This window comes from Centruroides vittatus, unplaced genomic scaffold, assembly GCF_030686945.1.
Source record: "Centruroides vittatus isolate TY-2023 unplaced genomic scaffold, ASM3068694v2 contig_370, whole genome shotgun sequence".
NCBI lineage: Eukaryota > Metazoa > Arthropoda > Arachnida > Scorpiones > Buthidae > Centruroides > Centruroides vittatus.
This window is the reverse complement of record NW_027122193.1, coordinates 574098-587355: the sequence shown is the minus strand read 5'-3', so window position 1 is coordinate 587355 and position 13258 is coordinate 574098. Positions and strand designations below refer to the sequence as shown.

General features: G+C 33.9%; 1 protein-coding gene across 2 annotated transcripts in view; it reads right to left on the bottom strand.

The window, feature by feature from the left end:
* Nucleotides 1-13258, bottom strand: part of LOC136975275 (MAM and LDL-receptor class A domain-containing protein 1-like) — a 179510-nt gene that overhangs the window by 94634 nt on the left and 71618 nt on the right. For both annotated transcript variants that reach the window (XM_067270309.1, XM_067270310.1), the window contains 6 exons: nucleotides 11390-11471; nucleotides 10000-10134; nucleotides 9642-9907; nucleotides 7791-7881; nucleotides 6373-6474; nucleotides 6099-6200 (listed from right to left, as the gene is read on the bottom strand). In XM_067270309.1, the coding sequence (XP_067126410.1) occupies nucleotides 6099-6200; nucleotides 6373-6474; nucleotides 7791-7881; nucleotides 9642-9907; nucleotides 10000-10134; nucleotides 11390-11471 (778 nt within the window). The remainder of the gene's footprint in view (nucleotides 1-6098; nucleotides 6201-6372; nucleotides 6475-7790; nucleotides 7882-9641; nucleotides 9908-9999; nucleotides 10135-11389; nucleotides 11472-13258) is intronic.

The following is a 13258-nucleotide window of genomic DNA, read 5'->3' as shown; positions in this document are numbered from 1 at the left end:
GTGGAAGGAGAGGAAAAAATAGAAATAGTGTGTGGTGGCAGGTTCGAACAAAGAGGGGTAAATGTGAACATTGGGGAACAATATGCCGTGGGTGCCAAAGGATGGGAAGATTCAAGAATTCAGGATAATAAAAATGAGGAAAAAATTAAGGGGTTGGAAAAGAAAATCGAATCATTAGTAGAAGCAGTGAATAAGATATTGGATAAAGGGAATCAGGATAGGAGGGTGAATGATAAAAGATGTTACGTATGTGGTGATGCTAGCCATTTTGCCCGTAACTGTCCAAAACGTAAAAGGGAATCGGTTAACCTGATAAAGGAGTGCCATACAGGCCGGCATAGCGCTCCTTGTGTAAGAATTAAGCTGGCCGACAAAGCTTTTAAGTCACGAAAAGGTCTTCCACTAATTAATGGTGAAGTTGAGGGTACTAGACTGTGCTTTCTTATAGATACGGGAGCCGAAAGGTCAGTCTTGAGTTCCACGGTAATGAAACGTATCTCCAGACAAGACATAGCTAGGGCAACTATTGAGGGTGAATTTTTAGGGATAAGAGGCATAAATGGCGAAGTAACAGAATGTGAGAGAGTTTTGTACACCGAGGTGGGATATAGGGATAAGGCATCCAAGATAACCGTAGCATGCATGCAGCTTCCTGGATACACAGAATACGACGGTATCTTGGGAATGGATATACTCGGGAGAATGTATGAAATAATCAGTAGTGTGAGAAGGGCAATGGAGGAAAGTGCAAGCAGTAATGGGGGAAGTAAAGGTGTGTACGATGATTATGCAAATGATACTATAGGTAACATGAGAAACCACAATAAAAGGTTAATGAGGTGGTCAGCGAAGATAGTGGACTGTAATGTTCAAATAAGTCACATAAAAGGGAAGCTCAATAAGGTGGCGGATACTTTATCACAGATGAACGTTAATAGCAATAGGGCTGAGAAGGTGAATAATAATGTAAGAGAGAATAAAGAACTCTGGAGTAAAGTAGTGGAATCACAAGGAGATGGAGAGTTCTTAAGGAAGACGAGGGAAAACTTTAAGGGTCATATCGGAAGGGAAGACATCAGGAAAGTTGCATATGAATTAGGAAGGCAACGTAACCTGAAAAATAGGGGAAGAGAAAACAAGGGTAGGAAGGAAAAATTATGGGAAGAAGGGCAGCGGGTATGGTTACTCCGGAAAGGAGGAGAAAGAGGACCGGAAAATTTTCTCCAAAGTACTTGGGCCCATATAGAATAGTACGAGTGTTGGGTCCTGTAACTGTTGAACTTGGTAGTAACCGCCAAGATGAGAGATGGGTGGTACACACCGACCAGATCAAACCATGTTACGCTCCAATATATAAAGAAGGTAGGAGGAGGAACCCTCAGTATGTGAAGAGGAGAGAGTCACCCGTAAGAGATGAGGAAGAAGATGAAGATCCCACTGATTACATACGGACATGGTTAACCAGGAGAAGACCCGTACTAAATTCACCCACACAGGATGTGGAAGAGGTCGAGAACGAGGGTGCCGGTGAAAGGTGTACTGAAAAAACGCCGCAACACCCCTATAATACGCGTAGATGTAAAGTCAACTACCGTAGATTGCACTACGGAGTGTGACTCTTATGAGGGGGGCGTATGTGGCCGTCAGCCATGATATTGTATATTTTGTATATTTTATATTGAATTAGTCTTAGATTTTCTTTGTTCCTTTGTCTAACTCTTTCTAGAACTTTCTTTTGTCTAACTCTTCCTAGAACTCTCTTTGTCTAACTCTTTGCCCTTGGGGGAGGATTATCTTTCCCTCAATAGTAAGAACAAAAGAGGGAGTGAGGCCCTGAAGCAAAACAGACAGAAAGAGTGCCAGTCTGGGTTGGAATCCCGAAGAGGTAGGAGCTGAAAAGGAGTGCTCCAGAAAGGGAGAAGGGTGATCTAAGAGGATAAAGTGCAGAGAGAGATCATCGAGGAAAGACGACTCAGTCTGAAAGAAAAAGATTATAGACGAAAGATCTATAAGGAAAAGGGCTACAAACGTAACAAAAGAGAGAGATCCGAAGTTGTTCCCCACCAAAAGACACATCGCAAAGAAACCCGGGTATTTCTACTACTTTTCTTATCTTTCCTTATTTCTTCTATTCTTCCAATTTCTTTTAGTTTTAAGTTAGTATAAGTTAGTGTAAGTGAATACGGTCCTCGTCAGATTGTCGCGTGTGTGCAAGATAACTGTTTTTTGAGGACAAACTTTTAATTCCTGTATATATAAAATTCTAGAAGTTGTAAAGTTGGGATCCTATGTAAAGAACCTGTTCAGAGAGAATAAAACTACTTTGTATTAAGTTTTATTTTGTACCATTTCGCTCGCGGGATCGTGTACCTCTTGTTACGAACACCACAAATGGCGTCCGCGACAGGATCCCAACTGTAACACGAAGACATTTTGTCGTATATCTTTCTCCTTGTAATATCCCATTGTAATTTTAGTCTATCTTATTTGTATATATACGTATTGTAATGGCCACGAACAACCAAATGGGGAGCTCGAATTCTGGTGAAGGTTTCGATCCGAGCCCACCGTTAGTCGTTACAGGATTCTTGGGCATGATCCCTATGTTCTCTGGAACGCAGGGTGATACGGTCAACATTAAGCAGTTTTTCCAGACAATAGAAAATATAGCTAAGTTGGCCGGATGGAATGACGAGGTCAAGGTAGCAGTACTGCAGTCGCGGTTAAAAGGTGAACCATTGGCCACATTCTTATGTTTGGTAGAGCAATACCCTGGAAAATACAAGGAGATAAAATGTGATTTAATAAAATGTTTTGGGAAGAGAGAGGCTGCAGAAAAGGACTTCATAGATAAGTTGTTAAGTTTGAAGCAAGGGCATAGCGAGTCCGTAACGGACTTCACGATCCGTACAAAGACGTTACTGGCACGGGCTACCAGGGAAAATAATAAAATAAGTGTACTGCGTGATGATATAATCTTGGAGCGATTTATAAAGGGATTGAGGGGGAACCTTAAGGCCAACGTACTAAGGAGAGCGCCAAAAACTCTGGAAGAAGCTTTCGAGGTAGTGGAAGGAGAGGAAAAAATAGAAATAGTGTGTGGTGGCAGGTTCGAACAAAGAGGGGTAAATGTGAACATTGGGGAACAATATGCCGTGGGTGCCAAAGGATGGGAAGATTCAAGAATTCAGGATAATAAAAATGAGGAAAAAATTAAGGGGTTGGAAAAGAAAATCGAATCATTAGTAGAAGCAGTGAATAAGATATTGGATAAAGGGAATCAGGATAGGAGGGTGAATGATAAAAGATGTTACGTATGTGGTGATGCTAGCCATTTTGCCCGTAACTGTCCAAAACGTAAAAGGGAATCGGTTAACCTGATAAAGGAGTGCCATACAGGCCGGCATAGCGCTCCTTGTGTAAGAATTAAGCTGGCCGACAAAGCTTTTAAGTCACGAAAAGGTCTTCCACTAATTAATGGTGAAGTTGAGGGTACTAGACTGTGCTTTCTTATAGATACGGGAGCCGAAAGGTCAGTCTTGAGTTCCACGGTAATGAAACGTATCTCCAGACAAGACATAGCTAGGGCAACTATTGAGGGTGAATTTTTAGGGATAAGAGGCATAAATGGCGAAGTAACAGAATGTGAGAGAGTTTTGTACACCGAGGTGGGATATAGGGATAAGGCATCCAAGATAACCGTAGCATGCATGCAGCTTCCTGGATACACAGAATACGACGGTATCTTGGGAATGGATATACTCGGGAGAATGTATGAAATAATCAGTAGTGTGAGAAGGGCAATGGAGGAAAGTGCAAGCAGTAATGGGGGAAGTAAAGGTGTGTACGATGATTATGCAAATGATACTATAGGTAACATGAGAAACCACAATAAAAGGTTAATGAGGTGGTCAGCGAAGATAGTGGACTGTAATGTTCAAATAAGTCACATAAAAGGGAAGCTCAATAAGGTGGCGGATACTTTATCACAGATGAACGTTAATAGCAATAGGGCTGAGAAGGTGAATAATAATGTAAGAGAGAATAAAGAACTCTGGAGTAAAGTAGTGGAATCACAAGGAGATGGAGAGTTCTTAAGGAAGACGAGGGAAAACTTTAAGGGTCATATCGGAAGGGAAGACATCAGGAAAGTTGCATATGAATTAGGAAGGCAACGTAACCTGAAAAATAGGGGAAGAGAAAACAAGGGTAGGAAGGAAAAATTATGGGAAGAAGGGCAGCGGGTATGGTTACTCCGGAAAGGAGGAGAAAGAGGACCGGAAAATTTTCTCCAAAGTACTTGGGCCCATATAGAATAGTACGAGTGTTGGGTCCTGTAACTGTTGAACTTGGTAGTAACCGCCAAGATGAGAGATGGGTGGTACACACCGACCAGATCAAACCATGTTACGCTCCAATATATAAAGAAGGTAGGAGGAGGAACCCTCAGTATGTGAAGAGGAGAGAGTCACCCGTAAGAGATGAGGAAGAAGATGAAGATCCCACTGATTACATACGGACATGGTTAACCAGGAGAAGACCCGTACTAAATTCACCCACACAGGATGTGGAAGAGGTCGAGAACGAGGGTGCCGGTGAAAGGTGTACTGAAAAAACGCCGCAACACCCCTATAATACGCGTAGATGTAAAGTCAACTACCGTAGATTGCACTACGGAGTGTGACTCTTATGAGGGGGGCGTATGTGGCCGTCAGCCATGATATTGTATATTTTGTATATTTTATATTGAATTAGTCTTAGATTTTCTTTGTTCCTTTGTCTAACTCTTTCTAGAACTTTCTTTTGTCTAACTCTTCCTAGAACTCTCTTTGTCTAACTCTTTGCCCTTGGGGGAGGATTATCTTTCCCTCAATAGTAAGAACAAAAGAGGGAGTGAGGCCCTGAAGCAAAACAGACAGAAAGAGTGCCAGTCTGGGTTGGAATCCCGAAGAGGTAGGAGCTGAAAAGGAGTGCTCCAGAAAGGGAGAAGGGTGATCTAAGAGGATAAAGTGCAGAGAGAGATCATCGAGGAAAGACGACTCAGTCTGAAAGAAAAAGATTATAGACGAAAGATCTATAAGGAAAAGGGCTACAAACGTAACAAAAGAGAGAGATCCGAAGTTGTTCCCCACCAAAAGACACATCGCAAAGAAACCCGGGTATTTCTACTACTTTTCTTATCTTTCCTTATTTCTTCTATTCTTCCAATTTCTTTTAGTTTTAAGTTAGTATAAGTTAGTGTAAGTGAATACGGTCCTCGTCAGATTGTCGCGTGTGTGCAAGATAACTGTTTTTTGAGGACAAACTTTTAATTCCTGTATATATAAAATTCTAGAAGTTGTAAAGTTGGGATCCTATGTAAAGAACCTGTTCAGAGAGAATAAAACTACTTTGTATTAAGTTTTATTTTGTACCATTTCGCTCGCGGGATCGTGTACCTCTTGTTACGAACACCACAACGTGATGGCAAGACACATGCAAAAGCTGAGCTTCAGGAATCACTATTTGTGTGTGAGCCAACACAATGCCTTACAAGTAAGTATAAAATCATACACGACTACTTTGGTCCATTTCAAAGTCACACTGAACCAAAAAGTGGCGGACTTGATAGAGATGCCACCACACGGCTGTTTATTTGTTAGAAAAATATACAAATACAAAGGTTATATAACACAAAACATTGCTACACATATAGGTGATGACAGGAGAGAAGTTTAACAATAATTTATGGAAACTTAAAGTTTATTACTTTTTCTTGAGGTCATTTTCAATTTAATATAATTAGATCTACATGCAGCTTCATCCAAAAAGTTAAATAAAATTTTATTTTTGTTATAAAATATTTATATCTTGATATCTTACTTATTGTTTTCCCATTTTTTCTACAAATCACAGAATGCAATAGAAATGTGTACATACAGTATTAATATTGCAGATTGACGAGATAGTTTTCTTTTTTATTAAATATTTAATATTTTAAAATGAAATAACTTAATAATTTTAAGAGTAATTTATATGATGTTTTTATGGTACATTTTAATTCAAAGAAAACATTTCTATATTTTATTTTAAAACAATTTGAAATTTTTTAACCAAACCTTCTCTGCCAATTGTATGATCAGAATTAGGTCCAAATGCAGTTTCTGCTACATGTCGAATCCAATCCAAATTATCATCCAACATGCTCACATACTGGACTCCTATCGAAATAATTTAAATTTAGTTTATGTTACATTAGATAAAATAAAAGACTTCAAACCATTTGACCAGAAACATTCTATTATTTTCATACATAAATTTTAAATGAAATATTTATTTCAAACCTCTTCTTAACTATTAATATAAATAAATAAATAAATAAATTTTACTCACCTGTCGTGTTATGATTTATTTTTATATTGCTTGATAATTTTGAATTTACATCGCTAACGATATTTTGCCATAAACATAAATCGTCCTCAAAATCGCAGTCACCTATAATTTAAGATACAAATGAAAGAAAATAATAAGTTGTTTGTTTGAAAATCTAAAGTCTTCCAAATATAAAAAAGAAAATATAAAAACTTTTCTCGGTTTTAATTAATATATACAATTCTACCATTTAAAATCTGTTTTAATAAAGAAATAACTTGAACATTTCATTTATTAAGATTTTTTCTTCATCAGTTAAGTTTCATTTGAAACATAAGACGCTTATTTCATTATACAAATGTATATTCTTATTCTTTTTGTGTAAGAATTTAAGCTTATATAATGAAGTAGATATTTAATGTTCTAATATATAAAAGTGGTTTTCCTTTCTTAGCTTTTCATTAATTCTAAAATAAAACTATTTTAAGCTTTCGAAGATGACCCTGACATTTTGTTGAAGGGGTAGTGAACAGATTTCTATCTTTCGAACAAGTCCGGATGAAAAGGTCCTGCGAGGAACATTCTAGAAAATGACGGACACTGGAGCCGAGTGTATTCTGTCCCCTGCCGGCAAGAAGTTATTTTGTTTTGCCTCCTTAATTTTGTAATTATAAAATTCATTGAGTCATGTTTATTATTACTTGTATCATTGTTAATTACTAGAGTTAGGTCCATAGTAGCTTTATTGTAATTAGTTTTAAGTGTGCATGCCGATGTTGGCTTAGTCGAGAAACCGAGTATTGTCTCACCGAAGGTGGCCGATAGCTTGGGTCTCGCGAGAAACTTTGAATGCTTTGGAATATTAAATTACTGTTTTTTTGTTAAAATAAATCTGTGTGTGTCACATTTTGTCACAAGTTTATGAATGTTTTGTCCAACAAAACACTCATAAACATTGTAGTCTCACATGGTAAATTATTGTAATTTCAACTTGTTAATTTTACATTCTATTTTTTGAATTATATCTAACTTCTAGTTGGAAATTCGATGCTGGACTATTAGTCTGAAAATATTTCTTTTCTAATAAATAGTTTTGATTTCTTTAATTCAGTAGTTTATTTTATAATTATTTAAATAAAGAAATTAACAGATTAGAGAGAGTAAGAGTATATTCTAAAAAAGACATTTATGAGAATCTTTCTTCATTTAAGAATTTGTTACATCAAGGAGACGGAGAGTACAAAAACTAGAGATTTGGGTTACAATAAATATTAAAAACGATTGTTGTCCTCTAGTTTTGTGCATTGTAATAATAAAAATTCATATAAATATTTTCAACGAATGAATTTTATAACTTCCTAATTAAAATCTTTCACTTTAAACAAATCAATCTTTTATGAATACAGAATTTAAATCATTTTTTAAATATTATAAATTACCTGGAGGTGGACATAATCCATCAGATACTTCTATATCATCCAAAGCTACTTGTCCTTTACTTCTAGTTAACCATGCAAATTCAAATACAATCTACAGAAAAATTTTATTATTTATATTTTTGCTGTTTTAAAAAATTTTTAAATTTATTATTGTGTGTACTTTCAACATAATAACATTAAAAATTTGTTCATCCTTATAAAGTTGGAAGCATGTAAAGATGATGAAAGATCTACTTTCAGACATACAAAAATCATTAGCCTTATATTTAAAACAAGAAAAAAAATAAATTATATATTTAGATTAATTATTATGTTTCATATTACTTATAAAACAATGTATATATATTGAATTTAATATTTTATAACACTAATAACATCAAAGATAAAATTTATTTAAGTACTTTAAGATACTAGAAAGTACTTTAAGTATTTGATTAAGATTGACAATAAGAATCTTTAGGAATGCTTATTGTCAATCTGAAAACTTAACAACAGGAGGATGGACAATCATAAATTTAAAATTAAACAAAAAAAAAAAAAACCGTAGATCCAATAACATTTCACATCAGGATGAATGGAAATAAACAAAATAGCATAACATCTTGGCAACTTGATTACATGAAACCTTGTATACAGGTTAACCACACTTGTTTATAGACTCACAACAACCTTTAAGTGACCAGTAAAATATTTAATTGTATTACAAACGTTTTCGACTGTACTTTTTTGGTCTTCTTCGGGTTAAAAGTTCCGAGATTCAAAAAGCTGTTGCGCTTGAAGATTTAAAAATTTTTTAGAACGTATGAAATGTTGCGTGTAGAAATACATTTTGTGCGTGCGTATCAAGCATTGCCAAAACAACAGAATATATAAATGAAAGAAGATAACAATATATCACTATTTTTACACACACACAAAACTGTGGAGAGCTGCATTAAATGGAGTTACGGGGTCCTCGCCTTCATAACAGAACTTCCAAACCTTAGAAATGTTAATCGCATCCTTGGAGTTGATGCAGTTATTGCGTAACCTCGCTTTGTAAATTTCGAGAGTTTCTAGCAAACGTGTGTTCTCTTCGGTGTGATAGTTTAATTATTTGCACGTTATGCAGGTCGGCTCTTATGCCCGGGGTCGAAGCATAGGTAGATAGGGCAGTGGTGCCCGTTATGATCAATGTCATACCTATGTTCGCATAGACACTTATCTAGAGAACGTATTGTAGAGCCAATATACATAAGGTCCCTTTGAAATCTATGGTCCCATAATGGGACAGAATATACCCCTGGAGCCAATCTTTTGTCTATGTCATCTTTGCAGTTGCGGAGGATGTCATAAATAGTACTACGCCTCTTAAATGCAATTTTTTTGTTTATAAATGCAGCAATTTCTCTATAAATAGGGTGAAGGTGGTGGTTATATTCAATCACGGCCCAAGATTGAGGATTATTTCAGTTGTTATTACATGAAATAAAATGTTTAAAAATTGTAAATGATAAAAAGTCCAATCTCCAATAAGGGTGCTTTTTGATGTACAGTTGATTTTCACAGTTGTCGGATGATGACAAATTAAAAAGACATTTTATGTGACACTACATCTAAGCTCAGAGTATTCACTTCCTATAAACGTTAATTCACTGGCACCAAATTTATATAATATAATGTTTATTATAAAATTTTGGACTTTATCATTTACATTCTGAAATAAAATGTTTAAAATCTTCTGTCAAAACAATCAACATATTTAAAAAAAAGACAAAATAAAGAATAAAAATATTCTTACTTTTGATGCAAGCTAATAATGACTAGTATATTTTATTTCAGATATTATGTAGTTTTACTAATAAAATTTACCTGCCAATTTGTTGTGCGTGGTGTTACAGAAAATTGTGCTCCATGCCACAAACCTCCTTCGTCTGACGAAACACTCCAAACCGGATCCCCATAACCAGATGAAGTATATACGTAAGCATTCAATCTTTCTTTTCTAACTTTGTATAAATGATACCAAAATTTAACACAACTGCCTTCGGTTGATGAATGTGGAGGTGAAATTAAGCGAGATTTTTTATTCCACATATCTTTTGTCAAATTATTAAGCGATAAATACATGAATTTTCCTATTTAAGAAATCAAAATTTAAATTAAAATATACATTTTCAAATTAAATATTAATACTAAATAAAAATAAAAATATATATATATAAACTACCTTGTAATGTGTGCGTTGAATGATCAAATATCTTATAAGTGATATCGGGATTACTTCCATTAATTATTTTCCACTTTAATGGATTATCGGTATCCTGATCATAAGTACAGTTATTAACATCAAAGGTGCAAATCTCTGAAAATTCCAACATAAAAATTATGTGTATATATATATATATAAGATTAATTCACATATTCTATCTTGACTAAAATACCACTGCTATGTAAAATGTAAACAAAATTTCTAATTAAGTTTGTTTACATAGTGATTTATGTTAAATATATAACTGAGCAACATTAATAAGCACAATAATAAATAACAAATTTTTGTCATTTAGCTGCTTTATCGTATCCCAAAGCAGCCACAGCTAAATGGACAAAAAATTATTATTGAGGCGAGGGGCCGAGTGGTTAGGCCCCTCACTTCACACTACTAAAGTCAATCTTCGATGAATTAGGGTGGTTATAGCACCGATTTTTCATTTTATGATTTAAGAAACATTGAAGATAGCAGCTTTCAAGATGTTATGGGATAAAGTACCATGTTGTAAGTACCCATCAGTATAATGCATAATGATAATAATTAGATTTATTTTTACATTAAGCATTTTAAAATATTTGGAAGGTTCCTGACTTTTGACTCATCCTATGTAATGATACTCAATTGACACTATCTTGTTTAATTTAATCCCAAATTATTTAATTTCCTATATTAAAAATGTTCATTTTATATTGTTTGAATGAATTACATGTTACCAATCAAGAGAAAAAATAACCATTATTGTTTTTAATTTTTCACTAATATAAAATAATTAAATTTCAATATTTATTGAAGAATACTTATAATAAAAAACATAATATAATAGGTATTTTAATAGAATGCATTAATATTATTTTAAAAATTTAATAGCTATTAGTAGCTCCTGGAAGGCATTTCCCCTCGCGTAACATCGCACACCAGAGAAGGCAACGGGGAACCACTCTGGTTGTAACTTCCCCAGGATACACCTCGGCGCCTTACTAACCACTTATTAACCTGCACCACGTGCTCGCCGACGTCAGGATTTCTGATATTAATCATCTTCTAATTTAAAAAATCATATGACTTCTGGTGAAGACCAAAAGTTCATATATAGTTATCATAATTGGGAACTCTGGCACCTAAGCTTTCTGTACCCGGTCTCAATTTTCATCTAACTCTGTTCTTCGTATTAACAAAGGACAGACAAACAGATAATACTGGGAATACATAGATCTGCAATTTGAAATTGCAGTCCAACAAGGAATAAATTATAGTCTGCAATAGTGTCAAGATGTATTAATTATCTTATTTATTACTTAATGCATTTGATTTTTTAAATAGAGTATCAGATTTTTTAAAATAAACTTACTTTGAGTTGGACAACTGTCATTTATAGCATTTAAATCATCTAAAGCAATAACTCCAACCATTAAATTAGCAATAAAATCAACCTAAAATAAGATTATATACAAGTTTAAAACAAAATTCATTGTAGTAGTTTTAAAGTCAAATTATAAAAATATATATAACATATTTTATACTGGTGCGACCTGAAATGCTTGATGATAAAAAGCTAATTTATATCAAAACTGGCATTTTATTATCAAACGTATTGTTTTCGGAATTTGTTTAAAGATTTAAATATGATATTTCTTAAATTCTTCTTTGTGTGGCTTATCACTTTTTCATCCAAGCCATTCAATTATATACACGATTCTCGGTGAAATTTTTCCGGTTATTTTTAGATCGGCAATTAATTTATTTATTATGATATTTAGCCTAGAATTTACAATAACAAGACAAATGATAGAATAAAAAATGGAGTTAAGTATAAATGTTTAGGTACTGTACATAAATTAAGCTTAGAACTTTAAAATTTAATAGAATTTTAGAACGTTGATATATAGAATACAAAACTAGACTTTTAAAAGATTTTTTAAATTTTAGTTATTTGTTTTATCTCTTTCCCGAGAATGGTAAATTCATTTACCGAAATTGCTTGCTTTTTGTTATCATATTGTGTTTTTATTTATTAAAGTAAGACTAAAAGACTAAATCTGCATCCATTTGTGAAGATTTCTTCACAAATAAAACTGGCTTTACTCCAAAATTTAAGGTCAATAATTAAATAAATAAGTAAAATTATAGTTGATCACAAATAAATTTCAATTTCACAATACAGTAGAGCATCGATTATCCGACTCAATTCGAGACTGGAGTTGGTCGAATAACCGAAAAATATGAAAAAATACATTATTAGTATAGTATATTAGTATATCGCTATTAACCTACTTCGCGTTGAATTTTCATCGATGTTAAGCCTAATGAAATTTTTTAAAAAATAATAATCGTCGCTATTGTATCGTTAAAAATTATTTCTTTATTTTGCACAAAATAAATACAGTACTGTACTGTATATTGAAAAATATATTCGGGTTACATATTTTACATAAAGTAGACCTATACGTTAGAAAAAAGAAGTCCAAAATTTTCTTTTGCTTCACAGCTGAAACTCATTTTTTGCCGCTAAATCTCGCACACGTCTTAAAAACAGCAATTGGATAGCGTTGTTAAATAAAATTAAGCCTCGTTTAAATACTGGCCTCCCTTTTGTGGTCGAGCCAGTGTTGCCAGCCAAAACACGCAAAAATTTAACAAAAATAATATTAAAGTAGCCAAGACATAGCCAAATATTGTAGCGCCACATCACTAGCGAACGTTTGAATTTGCCGACTAGAACGCGGTCGGTTAACCGATGTGACGGTTGATCGGAGGTCGGATAATCGATGCTCTACTGTATTCTAATAGTTTCTGGCTTAGAATGAATAAAAATTGCTAATTTTTGAAATTAAACATACACAAACTCCTCTATTAAATTATTCATCCAAAAACTTGCTCTACATCTTCATTATCATAGCATTTTCAAGTTTCTACAACTCATCTCCAGGCACATTAACAGTCAAAAATTCAATAAAAATCACACCTCAAGAATGTCAGAAAATAACAATGTACAGTAGAATCTTGTTTTGCTGGGTTGTGGAACAATGAATTTGTTGGAATAATAGATTTTTTTCAAGGCCCCACCTAATCTATGTAATTTTACCTCCTTTTAGTAGATCCATTACTCAGAATAACAGATTTTTTCTACCCCAAATCTATTGTAAACGTCATGTTTTTTCAACATTTGTGTGTTTCTGGAAGTTTTTAGAGTTTGACGATGCACTTGTTACATTTGGGA